Raw genomic sequence first — 24,991 nt, forward strand, 5'->3', positions numbered from 1 at the left:
GACAGATAAAAGTCCACTTCTTCACCTCATACCATCAACAAATCTATGAGGAATTGATCTACTAGCACATGATACATTGCTTCATATGTTGCAGTAAGAGGATCTGAATTTAAACGGCTTGTACTTAGTGGGTTTTTGCGCTCACAATATCCATAGTACATTAAATTTTAAATACTCCATTGTGAGGGAAATATTTTCCCCTGAATATCAATGATATCCACAGTCAATATAAAATGAGAACAAATTCAAACATTTCAGAAAACCTTAGCATGCACTACTTCAGTGTAAATGATTTTTAATCCCTTAACTATGACATTTAACGCATTGCATGCTTTTCTAGGTAGCTCAGAAGAAATATGGTTTTCCTAATTTTAAATGGCTGATGGAAAATTGTCATCTATCCAAGGATTTAGAGCTAGAAGGGACCCAAGAACTCATCTAGTCCAAATCCTACATTTTTCAGATAAGGAAAGTGAGACTGAGAATGATTAAGTGACTTGTCATATTTCATGTATTTCACATATTTTGCAAATAGTAGGGCCGGGTCTCCTATAGCCAAATCCAGTATGCTTTTCATAGCACCATACTGAGTCTGTTCAGAAATGCATCCATGCCACTGAGTATAACATAGCATGTCAAAAAAATCAATAATGATGTTTTGTAGGTTTCCTTACTTGTGAAGAATAATAAAGCTATCATTAAATCACACTACTTTGTGCTAATGATGAATTTATTAATATACAAATCTATTGCTGTTTTTTTTAAGCATTAAAATTATTTCCTCTGCTTAGAAATTAGATCTCATAAGATCTCTTTTGGGTGGAATGGGAGACAGGATAATGTAAGTAAAATTTTTTATAGAAATTTAGACTATGAATAGTCCTCCCAGCCTTAGTCTTTTCAGTCATATTTTTCCTGTCCACAGAGTCTTACCAACTTAGTACCAACAAGATGGTCTAAGTACATGGAACTATGATGTTAGTATTTTTAACTTAAGCAGTCTTTTTTAATCTCATTTTGTACTGAGCATGTGACATTTACCAAGACCAATTCTTCACATATAATCTCAACAATATTTCCAAAATTGTGGTTATAACAGATTATAAAGCACACATTTTGTAAACCAATTCCTTACACGTTGTTTCTTTCCAATTGTCCTACAAAACTTCATGAGAGAACCTATTCAATTGTTAGTTGCTTCTCTCATAGAGACATATAAATGTACCTTAGTGGCATTCTCATTAAAAAGAGCATGCTCTAAAACTTTCTCAAATTCCTCAGTTCTTTATTGTATTGTATTTATGTTAAAACATAAAATTGTAAATTGAATATTAATTTAGCATAAACTGTTATAAAGAAATTAATTTCATTTAATTAGCTCTCTCCTGCTCTGTCACTAATGAAGTATTTTATATTTCAGTTGACATATCCAGAAATAATTAGGGCAGCTCGGTGGTTCAGTGGATAGAGAAACACCATTCAGTGGATAGAGAACTCATCTTCCTGAGTTCAAATCTGAACTCAGACACTTCCCAGCCATATGACCTTGGGCAAGTCACTTAACCCTGTTTGCCTTAATTTCCTCATCTGTAAAATGAGCTGGAGAAGGAAATGGCAAACCATTCCAATATCTTTGCCAAGAAAACTTCTAATGGGGTCAAAAAGTTGGACATGACCAAACAACAACAAATAACTAAGAAAGTATGCCCTACACCAACATGGCACAAATGACAGTATTTTTAAAATTAATTTACTCATACCGATGGGGTTTAGACTCTGGGAACCCCCTTGGACCCCAAAAGAATTTGGGTCCCATTTGTTTGAGGGGGGAATGATGAGGGTACAGTCTCTGGGAACCCCCTTGAATCTGGAGTACAGTCTCTAGGAACCCACTTGAACTCTCCTTGAATCTTCCCACCAGATCTGGCCTTTGCCTAAGGCCATAAGCCTTTCATTATCTAGGCCCAAATCTCTACCTAGCCTAACCCTCTATAGTCCAGCTGCTTCCCACCCTTGATCCTGTTCAAAATATCTATACCCTAGCTCTGTTACCCTAGCCTTCTGTTGTCTTTCCTCTCCAGGCAGCTTTCAGCTATTTCCCACCCCAGAGTCTGACCTCACCCCAGTCACCCCAGTCCACTCTAAACCCCTCCTCTAGTCATCCCAGACTACTCAAGACCACCCCTCCCACAATCTTTCTGTATATAAGTCTCATCTTGTCTCCATGAAGGTGCTCAGATTCAACCTAGCTCAGTACATAGAATCTGGCCCACTTAAGGGTGAGATTTCTTAAGACTACCCATTACCCTTAATAAACTTTGTCTTTTTCCTTGGCTGAGAAGGCATCTTTCGGCAGGACCCAGCATGTTGGTATTTTGGGGTCTTGAGCACCCCTAAAAATGTATGGTTGCCTACCATCATCATTTTTCTTTAACCTCATCAATACAGTGCCATGTCAATCAAGCTACCAAAAGATTACTTCATAGAGCTTGAAAAAAATGAGAAAAAGAGATCAAGAATATCAAGGAAAATAATTTTAACACTGGACAGTGTAAAATATTAAGTACATAACATACTGTACTGCAGCAATCAAATATAGAAGCATAGTGTTAGATAAGTCCAAAGATCGTTTTCTCCATGCTAATGATTCTCAGTTCTGCTTATAAAGCCCTGACTTCTGTGGAGGAATAACAGAAAGTATGTTATGTAAGGACACAGTAAAGTAGATGGCTTCATCCATGGTTGCCACAATTACTTTCTGTCTTTGGTAATAAACCCTACAGTTTTATCTAAAAGGACTACCTTCACAATTTTAAAAGTAGTCTTGTCTACCTATCTATCCTTAAATAGGAAATTTTATTTTTATTCTTCTAATAAATCATGCCACTTGCATTCCAAATACTTCTCTTTTCTCCCTTGATTGATTCTCCTCCTTTGTTACTCTTCTCTCTCCTTGAATGCTTCATATTCTAAGTTGCCTCAGAATGCTGTTGAATGGCTATGAACTCTCAGTGGGTGAGAAAGATTATAAAAACCAAATCTGTATCCCAGGAATTTGAATACACTATCAGCAAGAGCAGATTCCTTGGCATGTTAGTAAAGCTCTTTACTTGCCTCTTGGCCTCCCATCTGTGACCCACAGTCGTAGGACCCCCATTTCTCTCCCAAGATACTGAAAGACCAGCACCTCTCTTCAGACTGCAAATCTCACATCTTCAACTGCCTATTGGACATTTTAAACTCAACATGTCCAAAACTGACCTCATCATCTTTTCCCCCAAAACCCCTACTCTCTTCCTACTTTTCTTATTCCTATGAAGGGCACTACCATCTTCCCATCACTCAGGCTCACAATCTAGGTATCATCCTCAACTCTTCACTCTCTCTTATCCCCTACATCCAATCTGTTGCCAAGGACTGTCAATTCTAATTTCACAACATCTTTCCTATATGGCTCCTTCTCTCCTGTGACACAGGACAGCCTTCTGGCACAGACCCTCAGCCCCTCATGCTTGGACTATTTTAAAAATTTATTTTATTTTTAATTTATGGAATAAAATGAGTATTTCCAAAACACAGTACAGTAAAAAAGATAATTGGTCATGAAACTACAAATCTATTGTGTACAACTTGCTATTCCTTTTAAATATACAATTAAGTTCTCATGTAATTTTTTTTTCTTTTCCCCTTCCCCCTCCCCATTCTAGAGATGGCTACCATGAGACACAAATAGGTATAAGTGTGTGTGTTTGTGTATGTATATATGCATGTATGTACATATATGCGTATGTCAAATTACTCTATGCATCTATTTATCAGTTCCTTCTATGAATGCAGATAGATTCTTTCTTCATATGTCTTTTATTTTTCATTTGTATATTTATGACAGTCAAAATGACTTAGTCACTAAAAGCCAAGGAGAGGAGTCTCATGCTTGCCCCATTGCCTTAGCATTCTGGTTGGTCTCCTGGCCACATATCTCTGCCTTCTCTAGTCTATCTTCCACTTGGCTATCAAATGTATTTTCCTAAAGCAAATGTCTGAACTTTTGCCCTCCTATTCAATAAACTCCCTGTTATCTTCAAGATCAAATAAAAAATCCTTTGTTTTAAATTCAAAGCCTTTTATGACCTAGCTCCATCCAGCCTTTAAGATCTTCTCACACCTTACTCCCCACCAAGTACTCTGCAACCTAGCGGCACTAGCCTCCTTCTTGTTTCTCACACAAGATATTCTCTCTCCCAATTTCTTGCATTCTCCTTGGGTGCCCTCCATACCTCTTCCTCTTCACATCTGTCTCCTGCCCTCCCTAGCTTACTAGAAGTCCCAGCTAAAAATCCTATCTTCTCCAAGAAGCCTTTCCTTCTACCTTAATTCATACCTTCCCTCCGTGATTATTTTACATTTATCTTGTTCACACATAGTTGTTTGCATGTTCTCTTTTCTGTTAGATTGTGAGCTCCTTGAGATCAGGGACTATTCTTTGCTGTTCTCTGTCTCATCAGAGCTTAGTACATTCCTTGGATGTTGTAGGTGCTTAATACAGGATTGTTGAGTGATTAACTCATCTCAGCTTCTGGGGTAAGGACTCACTATTTTAAAAAATTACAAGAAAAGGTAAAAAATAGTCTATCAGGAATTTGATTTAGACAACAATTACTAGCTGTATGATAATGGGCAAGTCACTTAACCCCATGTGCCTCAGTTTCTCATGTATAAAATAAGCTGGAGAAGGAAATGGTAAACTATTCCAGTGCTTTTTTTTCTCTCAAATAACTGAAATTTTAATCATTGTTAGCAAACTTAAATGGAAGGCTCACAATAGGAGTGACATGTGAATGCTTTTGCAAACTGAGCTGAAGCAGAAAGAGGGGTAAAAACTCGCTGAATTAAACAATTTCAGGGAAAGGTAGAAAATGGTCCACCAGAAAATTGATTTAGAATATTTCACACCATATACCAAGTTCCAAACGGATACATATCATAAGTAAGTTTCAAAAGCACAGAAGAAATCATCTAATATATGGATAAGGGAAGAGTTCATGACCAAATAAGAGGTTAATGGGATCACAGAAAATAAAATGGACAATTCTAATGATAAAAAAATTGTGTGTACATCACAGATACACAAAACTAATTCAGCTAAGAACAGAAGGGAAACAACTGGAAGGGGGATAGCAGAAAGTTTCTCTGCTAAATGTGTCGTTTCTAAGATACATAAAAATGATTTGAATGCATACGAATAAAAGCCATCCCCAACTAATACATATTTAAAGGATATGAACAGATATTTTCCTAAGGAAGAAATTCAAGCTATCAATAGCCATATGAAAAATGTTCTAATTCAATAATAATTAGAGGAATCAAATTAAGACAAATGAGATTCCACATCATTTGACAAAATGGATAAAAAAAGAAAGTGACAAATTCTGAAGGGTTGCAGGAAAAATAGACACATTAATACATTATAGTTGAAGCAGTCAATTGGTCTAGCAAAGGTGGGGAACATGTGTCCTTGAGGCCTCAGGCTCCCCAACCCTGGCATCATTCCAGAAAGTAATTTCAAACTACGCCCCAAAATTTGCCACACTTACTATATAGTAGTGTTACCACTACTAGGTCCACACTCCCAAAAAGATAGATGGGGAAAAAATGAGTACAAAAAGTGTTTATAACATCCTTTTAGAGTGACAAAGAGCTAAAAACTGAGGAGATTTATCAATTGTCAAACGGTTAAACTTATTGTGGTATGTGAATATAACAGAATACTGTTGTGCCATAAGATATGACAAAACAGACAGCTCCAGGGAAGCTAGAGGAAGACTTATGTGGACTGATGCAACGTGAACTGAGCAGAAGCTGAGGAATAATTTAAGCTATAACAACTTTGTTGAAGCCAAACAAGTTTGCAAAACTTAAATCTGATCGATACAATGACCAATCACGACTCCTAAGGACTGATGATGAACCATATGTAGCCAGAATGGCCTTTGTTTTCTTTGAATGACTCAGCTTACCTCATTGAGCCTCTGGACACTGTGGCTTGCTCTTCCGGGGCGGGAAGCCCAAAGAGCATTCCAGGAAGCAGACAACTTCCTGTGTGATGAGTCATGGGGCTGACTGAGGGGAGGTGTTAACGGCTATGCTAGGGGGAGGGGCCAAGTCAAGAACCAATCGGCCCTGGTCGTTCAGGCGGTGCTTGATGATGTCAAAAACTCTATAAGAGGGGAGAGGACAGCTTGAAGATCCTCTTTTCCTTTTCCGGTTGGAGCCAGAGACAGTTACAGCGACAGTTACAGCGACAGTTACAGCGACAGTTACAGCGACAGTTGCAGTCACAGTTACAGCCACAGCCACAGCTGAAGCAGGAGCTGCCAGTAGCAGAGCTGACCTACGGGAGGAAGCTGAACAAAGACTTCAGTCCAGTGGGTAATCTTATTACCATAGAGGGGGAAACATGATTTTGCTTTACGCAATCATGCTTCTCTGTAGCCTCCTGGTTACTCTTTCAAGGCGTACTTATTGGGCCTGGAAGCTTTTGATCAATATATCAAAATGGGGTTGCTGGTTCATGGGTTGGTTACTGTGGAGCCTAAATAAATGTTTTGATTCTTCTGCCTTCTACTTTGAGAGTTTCTTATATCCGGCGGTTCCGAACGTTTCAGACATGTTTATGATCCTCTTTGAGATTATAAACTCTGCCCTCCTAATACATTTGGCGACGAGGATGGGATCGCTAGGTATAAGATCTCTATTTAGAAGCAGAACAATTCCAGAGGAAGAGATGAATATCCCAGGATGGGAGGATCCATTTTATTCCTCCCTAGCAAAAGAATTGGCTAAAAAAGCTGGACCCTGTGAAAACTGGGAACCAAGGCTACGGAGAGGAGATCCTAGGGATTTGGAAAAGTGTTTACGAGAAGTTGGGATTCAGTCAGGGGCATCACTATCTAGGCAAAGCTGGATAGTGTTATCAGCCTACCGGCTAGTATACGAAAGATTGAGATTAAGTGAAAGACATGGGGGCACTCCTACCCCACAGGAAGAAGGGGAATCTCAGATAGCAGGAGACCAAACTGACTCAAATGAGAACTTTTCTATTAATGTGGCTAAGAGCAACAGGAGACCAAAAAAGCCCAGAGTGCATTTCAACCCAGCCCAGAAAGAGCCTGACTGCCTGCTTCGTCCTAGCCATGGTGGCAGAGGAAGTGAGTGGGGGGAAAATGAGACAATGTTAGAGGCTGAGGCACAAAACACTACTGGGGTTCAGGATGTGCCTCACATAGAGAATAGGAGATGGTTAAATGATCAGACAAGGGCTCGACCCATACAAAGGAGGAAGACAGAAACCCGAGGTGAAGATTCAGTTACAAGGGAAATTCAGGAAGATTTCTCACCGCAAGAGGTCACAGATATTTTGAGTAGATTCAGCCAAAGAATAGGAGAACCATTGATATCTTGGATGGTAAGACTCAGTGATCAAGGGGCCAGTGGAATATCAGTAGATGGGACAGACTGCATGAGATTCATAGGTATCAGCCATGATCCTCTAGTTCAACAAGCTTTTAGGGAACATCATCAGCAAGGAGATGGTGATAGCAGGACTACTCTGTTGGCATTAGCCGCTGTGGGATGCAATAAGAGATATGCTACTGATTCTATGTGGCCCACTGAGCACAGACCCTGGTATTCACTTAGAGATTGTATCATGAGACTAAAGGAGGAGGTAATGAAGACTGCCATTATGATAGGAACTGCAGACAAATATTACAATGATCCAATGGGACTGCCTCATAGGAATTTAATAATTAGGACAGCTCCCCCTGCTTATAAACAACTAATTTTGAATTTATTACTTGGAGAAGTAGGGAGCCATCTTACAACAGTGATAAATAAGATTTTACAGTTACATGACTTAGGTGACTGGGGAAGGGATAGATCTCCTCGAGAGAGAAGAGTGAATAACCAGCAAACTTGGCGCCAAAGGAGAGTAACAAGGAAAGAAATGTTTACTGCTTTATTGAGAGCAGGGGTAGGTTTTGAAATGATAGATGGAATTCTAACCAATGAATTATATAGAATGTACAGAGATAAAGGCCTTGATAACAGGAGAGATAGGGAAATAAGAACTGCTCCTGCAAATACTACAGATGTTGAACCTTCAAACCCAAGTGAATCATATGAAAGGGAATACTAGGGAACAGGCCGAGCCCCAGTCCAAATTAAGGAAATACACAGGCTGGATTGTAGACCTCACATTAACTTGACCATATATTGGAAAAATGGGTCAAGTACGGTAACTGAGGCATTAATAGATACTGGGGCCGAGGCCACCCTTATTTATGGAAATCCAGACAAGTTCAGCCATGGAACTCCTATTACCATTACAGGACTAGGAGGGACTGAAATATCAGCCAGGCAAGTTAAATTAATGATGAAAATTGGACGGTTGCCCAAGAAAGAATATAGTGTGGTTATTGTGCCTATTCCCGAATACATCATTGGAATAGACATATTGAAGGGTATGACCTTAAATTTACCCGAAGGGAAATACCAATTTGCTGTGAGGAAAATGGGCATTAATGCAGTCTTAGTGGGGAAAATCAAGATGGATCCAATCACTTTGCCCGAACCTTCTAAAATAATTACTTTGAGGCAATATCGTGTGCCAGGTGGGCAAGATGAAATTGCCAACACTATAAGAGAATGTGTTGAGGCAGGAGTGTTAGTCCCTACAACTACTCAATGGAACAACCCTGTCTGGCCAGTCCGAAAGTCAGATGGAACATGGAGGATGACAGTAGATTATAGACAGCTGAACAAAGTGACTCCTCCCTTGTATGCTGCTGTCCCAGACACGGTTACTTTAATAGAGAGGATACAAAAACGTGAAGGGACTTGGTATGCAGTTATTGATTTGGCCAATGCCTTCTTTACAATCCCAATAGACCCCAAGCAATGGAATCAGTTTGCTTTTACTTGGCAAGGCCGACAGTATACATTTACACGCCTGCCGCAAGGATATATTCATAGCCCAACTATTTGCCACAGGATTGTAGCTGAACATTTGGATGAATTAAAGTTACCTGGTGTACAGCTTACACATTACATAGATGACATCATGATACAGGGAAAGAATATAAAGGAGGTGGAGGAGAGTTTAGCATTATTAATTGACCATATGAAAAGCAAAGGATGGGAAATCAACCCCGCAAAGGTTCAAGGGCCAGCTCAAACTGTAAAATTCTTGGGGATACAGTGGAATAGAGGACTGCGAGAAATTCTCCCACAAGCTCGACAAAAAATCCAGGATTTTCCCACCCCTACCAATAAGAAAGAGGCCCAAAAGTTCATAGGGCTGTTTGGTTATTGGAGACACCACATCCCACATTTGGGACAGATTTTAAAACCCTTGTATAAAGTCACCAGAAAGAAATATGAATTTGACTGGGGACTTGAACAAAGTAGAGCTTTTGAGGAAGCAAAGGCTGCTATTCAATTAGCTCTAGACTTATGGCCTATGCAAAATGGGCCAGTGGAGTTACAAGTGACTGTACAAGATGACTATGCAAATTGGAGTCTGTGGCAAAAACAACAAAGCCGAAGTGTACCTTTAGGCTTTTGGTCAAGGAAACTGCCCTCATCTGGAGTGCAATATACACCTTTTGAGAAGCAGCTGTTAGCTGCATATTGGGCTTTAGTAGAAACTGAGCAACTAACTCTGGGTCATGAAGTGGTATTAAGGCCTGGAATTCCAATTATGACTTGGGTAATGAGTACCCCAGCTTCTCACAGAATTGGACATGCACAAGAGGCAAGCATAATCAAATGGAAGTGGTATATTCAGAATAGGTCCAGAGCAGGCAAAAATGGAGTTTCTGCTCTACATGAATCTGTGGCGAACATTGATACTGAGAGCAATGAAAAGCCCCTTGAATCTAAGCAACAGATGGTACCATCCTTAGTGAAATGGAATAATGGATATGACGGACTAAATGAAGAACAGAAGAAACATGCTTGGTTTACTGATGGGACCGCAAAATATTTAGGACAGAAGAGACATTGGAAAGCAGTAGCCTATAACCCCTGTACAAGGAGAACTCTGGAAAGTTCTGGGATAGGTGGAAGTAGCCAATATGCTGAACTGATGGCAGTGCATCAGGCCATCAGAGCAGAGAAAGGAGGACAGTGTCATATATTTACTGACTCGTGGGCGGTAGCTAATGGATTAGCTACGTGGATGCCTATATGGAGGAATCAGAATTGGGAGATTCATGGCAAACAAGTTTGGGGTAAAGAGTTATGGGAAAATATATGGGACATGTCTTTGGTTACAGATCTGTCAGTTTTTCATGTTGATGCTCATGCAACCCTGACCACACCAGAACGTGAGTACAATGCACATGCGGATCGACTAGCAAAGATTGCTACTGAATGTATTGTCCCTACTCCGACTCCAACTGATGACCCAGCCTTAGCAAGATGGGTCCACCAGACTGCTGGCCATTTAGGGGTCCAGGCCACCCATCGATGGGCACAGGATCAAGGTATCAGTATTTCTCATGCGTTGTTAAAACAAATAACAGAGGAGTGTTGTATATGCCAATTAGAAAAAGAACGAACTCTTCCTAGGATAGTTACTGGAGAAATAGCAAGGGGAAAAGTTCCAGCCCAAATTTGGCAGATAGATTATATTGGCCCACTACCCCAGGATAAAGGATGTAAATATGTATGTACGTGTGTTGACACCTATTCAGGTGTACTAGTGGCTTGTCCTTATAAAGACGCAACTCAGAAAAACACCTGTAAAACTCTAGATATTGTAAGTTTATATTATGGAACCCCAATGCAGATTCAAAGTGACAATGGGTCACATTTCAAGGGCAAAGAAGTGAAAAGATATTGTGTGTTGAATAATATAGAATGGATATATCATATTCCATATTACCCACAAGCATCTGGGCTAATTGAAAGAATGAATGGATTGTTGAAAGAACAGCTGAGAAAATTAAGCTCAAATAATTCATATCGACATTGGAAGGATAATTTGTCTATTGCCTTACGTAATTTGAATAATAGGCCCTTAGGGGGGAGTACACCTCTGGCCAGAATGATGACCCCAAATCTGCAGATCAGAGAACAGCAAACATGTGAGATCCAAAACATTGAATTTTGGACTGTGAGGGAAGATGTCCCACTACCAAGTCCAGGAACACCTGGTTCAGCAGGATATGATTTACATTGTATAGAGAATTTTAGGTTAAATAGGAAAGAGATAAGAAAAACCCCTACTGGAGTATGTATGAGAATCCCCAAGAATCATCTTGGACGGATATTATCTAAACCAGGATTAGCGGCTCAAGGAATACATGTGTTGGCTGGAGTGATAGATTCTAATTATCAAAAAGAAATTGTTGTGACACTCCAGAATATGGGTAAAAAACCTGTACAATTTTGTAGAAATGATAGGATGGTTCAAGTCATTATTATCCCCTGTGAAAAAATACCCTTTGTGAAAACTGACCCCCCTCCCAAAATAACTACTAGAGGGGCAAAAGGGTCTTGCTCCATTGATAGAATAAAGTCAGGAGCTAAGGTATGGGTAAAACGGAAGCCAGATGATATTCCAAAGGCTGCAGAAGTTATAGCCCATGGGAAGGACAACACTGTAACAGTTGTCTATTCAGGGGAAAATAATTACCAAATCGTACCCCTGAACCATATATTTTACCGTGAATAGGTTATAATAATAGATTCACAGACTCCACAGGTATGGCTGATGCTGGTAAATGCCATAAGCCACTCAGAGGAAAGGTAACTTTGTGTGATTAACGGATGAAAACTTGTACATTTGGGGAAAGGCTGGGAGGACAATCTTAGTTTCTATCTAGGGTGGGATCCTCTTGGCTTCCTCATTATGTTCCTTTTGAAAAGAAACATTTCCCACCTGAGTTTGGCTCTGATGTTGGATCTTTGCATAACTGAAATCTCAACCAAACTTGAGATGATTTTATTTGAAGAATTATAGTCCATACTTGTCTATTCTTTTTGTCCTTTGTTTGGCTAACCTTGTTGCTAGTTTTGTTTCCTTCAGGCTTAAGCACCCTGCACTTTCCGGTGACTGCCTAAGCATGTAGCATTCTTGGAATTCCTGCCAGCTTGTTAAAGAAATGACCTCTGGAATGGGACTTTTTGGGGGCAGGGCCATCTCTACATCCAATTTCAGCATGAAGAAGCTATGGAAAATGAGACCTTCACCCCTCACCCCAAGATTTTGAGCCCCAATCGTTCAAGGGGGGTGGAAATGATGATAGTGTTCTGTTTACTTATTTTGTGTTATCCTTGCTGTGTTGTTTTATTGTTATGATATTATTGATCCTATGTAATGGATACAAGGATTTAGGGGTGGACATTTGAATTATTAATAATTATTTTGGGGATGGTTGATTGAAAAGATTATCTTGCTGGGACCTAGGGGTGGATCACATTTGAATCGTAAACCAATATTTAGGAATGTCACCAAATGATATGTTTTGCTTTATAATGAATGATATGTTTTAGTTTCCTTTGTAATTGGATCACAATGTATGTTCTAGGATACATGGCTGATTAGATTATGTATCCTATAACAAGGGGTGGAGTGTAGCCAGAATGGCCTTTGTTTTCTTTGAATGACTCAGCTTACCTCATTGAGCCTCTGGACACTGTGGCTTGCTCTTCCGGGGCGGGAAGCCCAAAGAGCATTCCAGGAAGCAGACAACTTCCTGTGTGATGAGTCATGGGGCTGACTGAGGGGAGGTGTTAACGGCTATGCTAGGGGGAGGGGCCAAGTCAAGAACCAATCGGCCCTGGTCGTTCAGGCGGTGCTTGATGATGTCAAAAACTCTATAAGAGGGGAGAGGACAGCTTGAAGATCCTCTTTTCCTTTTCCGGTTGGAGCCAGAGACAGTTACAGCGACAGTTACAGCGACAGTTACAGCGACAGTTACAGCGACAGTTGCAGTCACAGTTACAGCCACAGCCACAGCTGAAGCAGGAGCTGCCAGTAGCAGAGCTGACCTACGGGAGGAAGCTGAACAAAGACTTCAGTCCAGTGGGTAATCTTATTACCATAGAGGGGGAAACATGATTTTGCTTTACGCAATCATGCTTCTCTGTAGCCTCCTGGTTACTCTTTCAAGGCGTACTTATTGGGCCTGGAAGCTTTTGATCAATATATCAAAATGGGGTTGCTGGTTCATGGGTTGGTTACTGTGGAGCCTAAATAAATGTTTTGATTCTTCTGCCTTCTACTTTGAGAGTTTCTTATATCCGGCGGTTCCGAACGTTTCAGACATGTTTATGATCCTCTTTGAGATTATAAACTCTGCCTTCCTAATACACCATATTACCCATCTCCTGACAGAGAGGTGATGGGCTTAAGATGTAAAATGAGACATTCATTTTCTGGATTTGGCCAAAAGGAGAATTTGTTTTACTTGACTGTGTATATTTGTTACAAGGATTTTGTTTTCCTTTTTATTTTTTTTTTTTACCAATGGGAGAGGGAAGTAGAAGGAAAAGAAAATAAATGCTTGTTAATGAAAAAAAAAAGCTCTAATTTGGTTGTTTTTTTGTTTTTTGGTTTTTGGTTTTTTTTGGCAAGGCAATTGGGGTTAAGCAATTTGCCTAAGGTCACATAGCTAGCACATGTGTCAAGTGTCTGAGGCCAAATTTGAACTCAGGTCCTCCTGACTCCAGGGCCAGTGCTCTACTCACCGAGCCACTTAGCTGCCCCTCTAATTTTCTTTTTAATGAAAGCATACGCTATTGAGTTATTGATTTTCATCTTTTTTCTACATAGGGCAGACATTATGTTGTCTCATAAGCTACTAGAAATAAGGGTTTTGCGTGTGTATGTGTTTGTGTATGTGTATATATCTGTGTCTGTGTCTGTGATTTTCTTGGTATGCTATCCAACACAGTGGTACTAAAAATTAGTTCTCCTTCATTTATTCAAAAATCTTAAGTACCTACTATATATAGAGCACTATACTATACATTGAAGGACATTAAAAGTTTAAATATGAACCATCCCTAACCTAGTGGTAACCAGAGTGCTTGTTATAAACAGTCTATAAACATAGACATTTGTTACTCCTGAGAGTATGGACTAAAATGAGTAGATAAATTTATGAATGATAGCTCAATAATAGGTTATTAAGGGAACCACTGGATGTTCAGAATCCATCCTTAACCTTTTGAGGTTAAATTCATGGATGGAAGCCTAGGCTTCCCATAAAACATCCCATGGGGCCATTATCAGAAAGGGAATCGTGAACCTTGTAGACTATCTATGATATAAACTAGAACATTTCTTAGGCTTTGATCTTCATGCCACATTTTTTTTTATTTTACTGAGAAAGCATTATTAGATGCACCAAAGAGAAAACAACAAAGGGCATAATTTATTTAGTAAGCTTTCAAGAGATTTTATCTAAAGTTCTTCAAAGTAGACTAATTAGTGTAAACCTAGTAACCAAAAGATAGAAAATAAAATTGTTCCAGAGATAGCAAATAAAGAATTGGTAGTGGCAAAGTTCATAAGTTCTGTGCAAAATGAGACTAAAAGCTAACTACTAAAGAATGAATATTGACAACACAGATTCATGTACTTGAAACATTTGGTTCATTCCAAATTGGGAAGATTGCTAATAGAAAATTTAAAAAGTTCATCTTGACCAAGGCTGAGGGAGCTGTGTGTTTTTCCTAAAACATTAAATGTTTAAAATTTAGAAAATTAATACAGACAAAAAAGCAATTCATTTTACCTGAACTACTTAAGAACACTGACAGCAACTGAATTATCTGTATCTTTGTGGAAAATACATTTGGAATCTCTTTATCATTATAATGTGGCATTTGCTAATCAATATTCTAATTAGCTAATTAATGTGCTAATTAATTTCTTTAGTGACCAGTCTCTGAATGGGGAGAAAAAGAAAAAACAATCCATTTCCAACCAATGGTCCCAGGCTCCTGTCTTATAAGGACTCAAGAAGTATCATCAGTACTTGAAGTACTAATTTTTTTTAAATGAAATGATATACATAAAAATTGGTAAAGGCACATTTTCTTTTTTTTATAGAGCATTTTAAAGCAAGACAATAAATTGTCATATTATATATGCTCCCTATTCTTGATATGAAACTAGTTGTTCTCCAAGGCCAACATGTGTTGTCTCATCTGTGCACAATGACATATTATGTCACTCATTCCTGGTGGCATAATGGATATAGCACTGGGTTGGAAGTCAGGAAGACTCATCTTCCTGAGTTCAAATCTGGCCTCAGACACATACTAGCTGGGTGACTCTGAGCAAATCCCTTAACCCTGTTTGCCTCAGTTTCTTCATCTGTGGAATAAGCTGAAGAAGGAAATGGCAAATCACTCAGTATCTTTGAAAAGAAAACCTCAAATGAGGTCACAAAAAGTCAAACACAATTGAAAACAACTGAATAACCACAGCAATATTCCTGGATTTCAGTCTCTTCACATTTCCAACATCTGTATTTCAGAATCCTTATCACTCTTAAAGGTTCATCTCACATGTTATCTACTCCAAGCAGCCTACTCCTGAAAGAATCCTTTCCTTCTCAAATTTTCCCAGAGCACATTGGATATCTCTTTAACCCCCATTACAATGCACTTTATATTATACATCTTTATGACCATTATTGTCTCCTAGTAGAACATAAGCTCTTTAAGATCAGGAAATGTCCTTGTAAAATCTTTGTCACCTTTTAGCATGTGCCAAAGTGCACCTAAAATAGTAGATGATTAATAAAAGTTTATTGAATTGAGTTATAAACAAGAACAACAAAAGACCTAATACCAACCATGTCTCTACAAAAGGTTTCTTCTAGTATAAAATATGTTCCCATCATTTGTAATGAATTGTATCCACTTGTTAGTCTAAGCACATCATCCATAAGAATTCTTTCCTTTTTCTTTTTCTCACAGCTCATATTGTTCTTACTTATTTTACCATAAATTAATCCATCTGCATTAAAGGCCTATATTTCCCAGGCACTACTATGTTTTATCATTTGAAAAATAACACATTCATCTAATAATATAATTTTCTAAACTTCCCTATGCTACAACTGGATATGTTATCATAAGCTATCCATTCTTTCATGTCAGAGGAGCAAAAGTCCAGCTAAAAGTTAAACCTATTATTATTAGCCTCATCATTTATCTTTTAGACTCAGTACATTACTGTAGCTACCAAGTCTTCATGGTTCATATAGAATAGATTTGTTTAATAAAATTTTTGTCATCCTTCATCACTTCACCCAAAAGAACTCCATCTTATCCACAAATATTCTTAGTAAACCATATGATGTGCAGGAAACATTTGACTCAACCTTTGAAAAGGAAGGCCTCTATGAAGTCCTGAGGTCATTGTGCAGCTACACAATGTAAACAAAGTATAAATTTTAAACTCAAAGTTTCTCCTTACCACTTCACACTATAACTCACTATCTCCTTGTTATACTTTCTTTAGGTTATTTTATAATTCATGTGAACTTTGTTAATGCTTCAGTGCTCTGAATCAGTTAGTATCCACTGTACAGGAATATTAAAAAAATATGAGACAGTCTCTGTCATCATATTTTTCACAACCTAGTTGGGAAAATGAGACACAAATGAATGAAATAATGATGATGAGGAAAGAATAGCTCATATTTGCAGAGCACAATGTACACATTGTGTATAATATGCATCACTATACATCAGGCACTTAATAAATGTTTGGTGAGTTTATGTTTTTCAAAGTGAATTAGTATTTCTTTTCCCATTTAAGTCCAACCTTCTGAGTTAAAAAGACAAGGGAAAAAATGATTTACTTCATTTTATAGATGAGAAAACTGAGGTCCAGAAGGATAAAATTAATCCTAGAGAGGGGAGTAGAAGCTGTCTCCTGATAGATAGTAGATTACTCTTAAATATTTAAAAATAAACTACTTTGTATTATATTATTAACTTAGTAATATGTGAATGATGAGAGAAAATAGTGACAGAAGGACTAGAGTTGAGAATGCTTCCTGAAAAAAACATTAAGACCAGACTAGATGGAAGTAATGATAATGAATCTAGTAGAGTAGAAGAGAAAGGCCATTTTATTCAGAATGAATGCCTTGATCACAGAGCCAAGAATGGAACAAGAGCTGGAAATAAAGTCGGTGCCTATCAATTACAGAATGGCTGAATAAGCTGTAATACAGGAATGTATTAGGTTGCTACTTCATTGTTAGAAATGACCAATATATCAAAGGAAATGAACAAACACTTCTCAAAAGAAGTATTACAAACTAATTATCATATGAAAGATTGCTCCAAATCTTTAATAATATGAGAAATGCAAATAGAAACAACCCTGAGGTTTCACCTTATGCCTAGCAAATCAACAAAGAAGGAAAAATATGGGAAGAGTGAATGTTGGGAAGATTATAAGAAAACTGGCACACTAGTGAATTGCTGCTAGAACTGTGAATCACTACAATGATTTTGGAAAGCAGTTTAGAATTATGGAAATAAAGCAACTAAAATATCAATACTCTTTGGTGAAGAGATTCCATTTTGAGAAGTATACTCCAAAGAGATCATTGATAATAGAAAAAAGCCCCCGTATACACCAAAATATTTATAGCAGTACTTTTTAATGGTAGCAAAGAACTAGAAGCAAAGTAATTGTCCACTGATTGGGAGATGACTAAACAAATGGTAGCGATGAATGTAATTGAGTATTAGTATATAGGATGAAATGACAAATGTACCAAATACAAAGAAGAATGGGAAGACTTCTATGAACTGATACAGATTGAAGTATGCAAAGGAAGGAAAGAAAATAATATATAGTGTCTATGACAATGAAAATGAATAGGCTAACCACAGGGCAGCTTGGTGGTCCTATTATATGCTGCTTCTGAAGTCAGTAAGACCTGAGTTCAAATCAGGCCTCAGGCACTTACTAGTTTTGTGACCCTAGACAAGTCACTTAACCAACTGTTTGCTTCAGTTTCTTCATCAGTAAAATGAGATGGAAAAAAATGGCAAACCACTCTAGTACCTCTGCCAAGAAAACCCAAATGAGGTCATGAAGAGCTGGACAAAACTAAAATGACTAAACAAGGCCACTCACAAAATAATCAAAAGTGACCATTGCAAAACAAAAGAACCGATATGATGAGACACTATGACCTCACTCATTTGCAGAAGTAGGAGGTCCATGGATGTGGTGCATTGAATACATTTTCATATTTTTCAATGTATTGATTGTATTAATTATCGATTGTGCTTCTTCTTTTTCTTATATCTTTCTTTTGCATGGCTCTCTGGAAGAGGAAGATTCTTGATACTGGGGGAAATTTTGATTATGTAAAAATAAAATCAATACAAAATATATTTTTTAAGTTAAATAAACAATGCAATGCTGAAAGAAGAAAGAATAATAATAGCACCTACATCCTATGGTTGTTGTGAAGATAAAATGAGTTAATGTTTATAAGGCACATAGCATAGTACCTGGCACATAGCAGGCACTTAATAAACAAACACTTGTTCCCTTCCTCTACTGCTCCAAGGTGACCCTCTAGAAAAATTTCTCTTTGGTCTATGGGCCTGATCAATTCCAAGTGCTTTGTAATCCTTACAAAGAGTAATCATTTTAATCATATATATTTTACACTAAGAAGAGCCTATTAAACCAAAAGATATGGAATTTCAAGAATGATTAACAAAGAAGAAGTAAGTATTTAATAATAGGGATGAGGTTGAGGGGACTTTATACACAAGTTAATTTATTCTTTAGAATCCACTGGTTCTTATATTCTTATATTATGATCTTACATTAATATAAGATTACTAGCTCTGGTCACACGGGAAAAAATAGCTAAAGTGTTTCCCAAAACACTAATGAATATAATCACATCTGCATGGTCTACTGAAACAGAGAAGGTCCTATAGGGAAATTAAGTTAGTAATAATATCATTATGAACACATTTCAATAAAAGGTTTTACCTACACAGAATCATTTATATGTTATTAGCTATGATTATTGGTTGTTTCTTCTTGCTAATTCCGGCAAGTTGAAATTTTATACGTTATTAAGTAAAAGGCTAAGATGTTCTGAATATTTTAGTGGCTTTTTAAAGATTTACCCTTAAGTATTAGAGGCAGCTAGGTGGCTCAGTGGATAGAGCACTGGGCCTGGAATCAGTTCAAATTCGGTTTCAGACACTTACTGTCTGTGTGACCTTGGGCAAGACATTTAACCTCTAATTTGCCTTAATCCACTGGAGAAGGAAATGGCAAACCACTCCATTACCTTGGCCAAGAAAACTTCATGGACACTAAAGTTTACGAAGGCACCATGAGTCAGACACAACTAAACAATGGCATCAATTTACAATTCCATAACTTAGAAAATGTTACAGTCATAGAATTGAAAGACACCTTAGGGGTCATCTTGTCCAACCTTCCATTGAGAAATGTGCTTAAATACTTACCACTTTAAAGTAGAATTAAAAATTCTATTTAAAAATGATTAAAGATAGGAACAAACATGGCCAACCTTCAAATATAATTTTACTCTTCACTGACGAAGCAGAAAAACCTCTGATTATCTTTGATAGGACTACAATCTAGTTTTTAGAGATAAGGTTAGAAGAAAGAAAAGAGAAGAAAATCCATAGATGCATCTTCTCCAATTTCAATATCTCTTAACCAACTGGACTAAATATGTAAAGTTCAATTATAATTGTTAAAAGAAAACACTTTGGGTTTAACAATTTAGTTTATGGATTATATGTGGACTAGTTTCTTCTCCTTTCTTTTACAGGCAGCTAGATGGTTCAGTAAATAAAGTGATGATCCCTTTGTCCAAAAGACCTGAGTTCAAATCTGGACTCTGACACTTGCTAAGTTGGTGATTTTGGGCAAATTATTTAACCTCTGACAGCCTCAGTTTTCATATATGAAAAGTGAGGATGACTATATCACCTAACCTCTGAGGTTGTGAGAATAAAATGAGATAGTATTTGTAAAGTGCTTCTCAAACCTTAATATGGCAGTATTCATATACTAGCTATCATTATTTTGCTGCATGACTTCTAGACCCTTCTCTACTTGATCAAAGAATCTTAGTGTTAGATGGAAATTTAGAGCTCATCTAATCTAGGCCTCCCTAATTAGACATCTATGAGGATTTATTCATTAAAATAAAGAGAGAAAAGAAGCTCAAGTTAGTCCAATATAATAATTATATAATATAATAATTAATTGATTAACAAAAGGTAGAGGTAGGGATTGGTAGAAGACAGTTGAGACTAATAATAGCTAACATTTACACAGTGCTTTAAGGTTTACCAAACGCTTAACAATTATTATCTCCTTTGATCCCAATAACAACCATCAGAGGAAGGTGTTATTATTATCATCCCCATTTGACAAATTTGAAAACTGAGGCAGATGGAGATTAAATGGCCCAGAGTCACATAGCTAATACGTAGCTGAGGCCAGATTTTCCTGACTACAGATCCAATGCTCTATCCAATATGCTGCCTAAAATGAGTGTTTTAGACAATCTCTGGATGCCATTTACCCAAGAACAGAGTTAATTAAAAGTTGGGTGTCCCAAGTTTCCTACATATGGAGATAGCTTACCTCATCCACATTTTCAAAGGCATTGATGATGTCATAAGGTAAACAAGACAGCAGATCTATCACAAACCAAGTTTTTAGATAGTTCATCCTTATGAGCTTGGGGTCAGAAATGACCTCTCCACCAGGACCAACAAAAGTCGTGTGGAAATTTAAAACAATGTCTACAAGAAAAATAACATCCACCACACTGTCCAGCACCAGCCAGGCGATGTTGTTCTGTTTTGTTTTGAAGGAAACGTTGTAAGGAACCATAATGGCGGTGTAGAAAGTAAGAATTAAAATCACCCAATCCCAGGTCGTTTTAAAAGCACAATAGTGTAAAATAATGTGTGGTGGAGTCTTTGGAGCTTCTTGTTTATACTGAGGAAGAATGTCTGATCCCAGCTGAAGAACCTAAAAGAGAGAAAATATATTAACCACATGAACATTGAACTGAAGTCTAATGATTCCATACAAAGTATCTTCCTAGCAATCCAGCAACTACTGGACAACAACCACAATATAATTGGCCATTACTACATGAAAGAAAAGTATTTGTATTTAATGACCTGTATTTAAGAGGAAAGGTAATTTTCAGAAGTAAGTATATTATAATGCCCTTCAGATTTGAAGATGATGCTGGTTATACATATAAGTATAGCTACAAAGTGAATATGATGTGCTTTCCCCAACATACAAACTTAGCATGTGGTTGATATGGCCATTTCCTTCCCCTCCACCACCTCCAAAAAAAGTCTCTGTTCATGGATCTGATTCTTTGATTCGTGTGGCATACGAAGATTGTGCTCAGATTGATCCACCCAACCTTGCTTGCTACACAATCAAACTGATTTCCCATCTTGATTGTGTTTTCTAGCAGTCACAGCTATCTAATGATATCTATCTATGTGAAGATTTTGCTTCAGAGAGTGCTGGACACATTTCCTTTGCAAGTCCTGCCAATGGTCAAGCTATCTCCATTTGACATACAATAACGGTCACTCCTCTCTCATCTGTGTCTAGCACCTCAGACAGCAGTGCTACAACTCCAATAGCCCAGGTTGTACCCCCAGAATTTCAATGTTAGTGATCTTGTGTTTTCATTCCAGAGAGTACTACCAAAACTGCTTCAGAGGTAAAACGGACAAAAATATAGCCAGCTTTATTTTTTCTCCCCTAAACCAAGCGCCTACATAATCAGGTCTCTTATCTATCACACTGCTATTCTATCAATATAACTTGCCCAGTGCAAAATACTAAATCTTCCTACGTTTCTCTATCTGTTCACCATTTGTTATTTAAGCCAATATACTAGATGGCTATAGGCACAGAAAGAAACCAGACTTACTAAATGAGTGACTACATTAATTTTTCTAGAGGTAGTATCAAATCACCTCCTTCTCCAATTTCATACTGTAAAGTCTTCCAAATCAGGTACTATGTCTTATAAGTCTCTGTATTCTAGTTCCTAGTATGATGTCTCAATTCAGTATATCTAAGATCCTTGAGGACAGGGACTGCTTCATGTTTTGTCTTCTATCCCCAGAGCCCAGCACAAGGTGGATATTTAATAAATGCTTGTTGAATTGAAATGATTGTGCCTGATGATGTTAACGATTCCATAGATCAGAAGTTCTCAAATATTTTGGATACAGGACATCTTTTCACTCTTAAAAATTATCAAGGAGTCCAAAGAGTTTTTGCTTATATAGGTTATGTATATCGATATCGTCCATGTTTGTAATTAAAACTGACCATTTAAAAATATTTATATATCAATTCATCCTAAAATAATAGTAATAAACCACTAGCATGTTGGCATAAATAAAATTCTTATTTTTAAAAACTATAAGAAGAAATATCATAAATAATAATAATAATAGTGGTATTTTTGTGTAGTTCTAAAAATTTCTTTAATGCTTGGCTTAAAAGAGAGCTGGATTTTCCTATTTGCTTCTGTATTTAGTATGTTGGGATATGTTATTTTAGTTGAAGTATATAAAGAAAATCTAGCCTCACACAGGTTGAAAAAGACAGGAGTATTATGAAAATAGTTTTGAACTTGTAGACCTGCCTGAAAAGGTATAGAATTTCCAGTGGTCAATGGGCCACACTATGAGAACCACTAATGATCTGCTCTTATAGAACGTCTCAATTGGTTCAGTCTTTGCTCTTAGCTCTTCTCTTTCATTAGATTTTATTTGCACTGTGAACAAAATAACTTTAATTTTTAAATTCTCATAAGAAGCATTGCCTTGTAAATATTTGTACCCACAGAGATAGAACTCCTATTCTTAGAAGGTCTAAAATTTGTGAATCTATAAAGAAGCCAGAACCACTAAAATTTTAAGGCAATGTGTCTATCTCAGCCCAATCAAAGGTTAAACACTGAAGACAGATAAAGATTCACATGCAAAACTAAAAAGTTGTCAATGAGGAGATTCTAATGCTTAAAATTAACAACTGGTTCAGAAATTTGGGTGCATATGACTTTAAATACAAACATTCACGTTCAGCTTTTAGAATAAAGGAACAGATAGCAACTGTACAGCGTATCTAATACCCTTAGCTGGCCAAAACATGCCATAGCAATTTTTTAGGCACATTTTAAAATACAACTGGCTCATACCAACTGGGTGATTTCATGAGAATTGCTCTAATATAACGCAAGTATTATTTGACAACATAATGTAGCTATAAAAATATTGTAGGGTTTTTTATGTTATGTTGCATTACAAACTCACATTCTGTAACTTCACATGTTTTCAAAAATTAGTTTCATATCTGAAATTCACACCATTCTGTTAAGTTTGGACATGCCAACCATACACAACTCCCTAACTCCAACAGCTCTAGAGAATTGAAGTTTTCTTGATGTCAACACAAATGGGGAAGAAATGCTAACAGATTTAAGGCCAATGTTTTATGTGAAAATGCATCAAAATGAAAGAAATTTCCAAATGCATTAACTGTTGCTATGAGTCTTTAACATTGAACTCTTGACAAAGGCTTAAAGTGATTAGGAATCATATTTTTAATTAAGCAAAATCAAGTATTTGTCAAGTGCCTTCTATGTGCTTTATACTACTTCTAGTAGATAAATTTTAAAAATGGAGGACATCTTTTATAATAGATGTTAGAAAAAGAAATGTGGAATACATGAGTTTTTCCTGCCTCATTTCTCCTTGCTCAAAGGAAATTTCCCATCTGAGCATGTATAATTCACAGTAGAACTGACTTGCTATTTCGAAAGCAATGGGGGATAAAAGAAATTTCTTGTCAAGGAAACACTCTTCTGGCAGGGGGAAAAAAAGTTAGCATATTAGCCATATTTGGAAAACAGTGCCTTTTGAAGACAGTTTGTCCCCCTTCAATTCTCACTGGGTTGGGAGCTCAAAGTTCGTATGACACACTTACTTCAGCTAATCTTGAATGTTTGTGGACCACCTCTGTTTTGTTCATTGGAGTAAGCTGCTGCAAAACACTTCGGCTATTTGTCAAAGCCCGGGTCAATCGGGCAAACTTTGTCCAACCTTGAAAAGGGGAGGAAATAAAATCTCAGTGCCTTGCAGAATAGTATTTATAAACTTACTCTTGGCTCTCCGAGACGGTAAATCACCAAATCTGACTCCAAATGTTTTCAAATGTAAACATAAGAAATTTTATTGACACATACAAGGTCTGACTTATAATGTAAGGAAAGGCAGTGAATCATATGGATGTAGAGGACCTAGATTTGATTCCTTCTCTTTTACTTACCTGTGTGACCTGGAGAAGTCTTCACCTCTCTGAGCCTCTCTTTGCTCATCTGCAAAATGGGGGTATTTGACTAAATGATCTCTAACATCCCCACCACCTCTAGAATCTTTGAAGATTTTGCAATGTAGATAAGTGAGAGAAAGCAAGAGAGGATAAATTTAAGGGAATAAAAACTGAAACACTTTGTTATACCCTTTAATTTCATTATTCTGATTGTCACCTTTACAGATGAGCTAAAAAGATGTAAAAAGGAAGAACAGGGCACTACTCCTATTTTCTAATGTATTTTCACTTTTCTCCACCTTCAACTTTTAATGGTATCAATTAGTCAAACTAGGCCCTTCCTAGTCATACTCTTCTTTATCAATTCTCTCTATCCCTCCCAAAGAAAAAAGAGTTGGTTGTATGAAGAAGAAACCCTTTCTTCTTGATTCTTGTACAATTTTTTTTGTCCTTTTGGTTTGGCTAATTCATGGTATAAGCACCTTGTGCTAAGGTCTATTCCAACTTCATACATGACCAAAGAAGACCAGCATGGAATAG

General features: G+C 37.3%; 1 protein-coding gene across 1 annotated transcript in view; it reads right to left on the bottom strand.

Moving 5' to 3' along the window:
- The window catches only part of KCNH5 (potassium voltage-gated channel subfamily H member 5), a 545,730-nt gene that overhangs the window by 402,773 nt on the left and 117,966 nt on the right, over positions 1-24,991 (bottom strand). The window contains exons 5-6 of the mRNA XM_036735143.1: positions 24,107-24,222; positions 20,711-21,103 (exon numbers count right to left, since the gene is read on the bottom strand). Coding sequence (XP_036591038.1) covers positions 20,711-21,103; positions 24,107-24,222 — 509 coding nt within the window. The remainder of the gene's footprint in view (positions 1-20,710; positions 21,104-24,106; positions 24,223-24,991) is intronic.

This window comes from Trichosurus vulpecula, chromosome 8 (assembly GCF_011100635.1).
Source record: "Trichosurus vulpecula isolate mTriVul1 chromosome 8, mTriVul1.pri, whole genome shotgun sequence".
Classification (NCBI taxonomy): Eukaryota; Metazoa; Chordata; class Mammalia; order Diprotodontia; family Phalangeridae; genus Trichosurus; species Trichosurus vulpecula.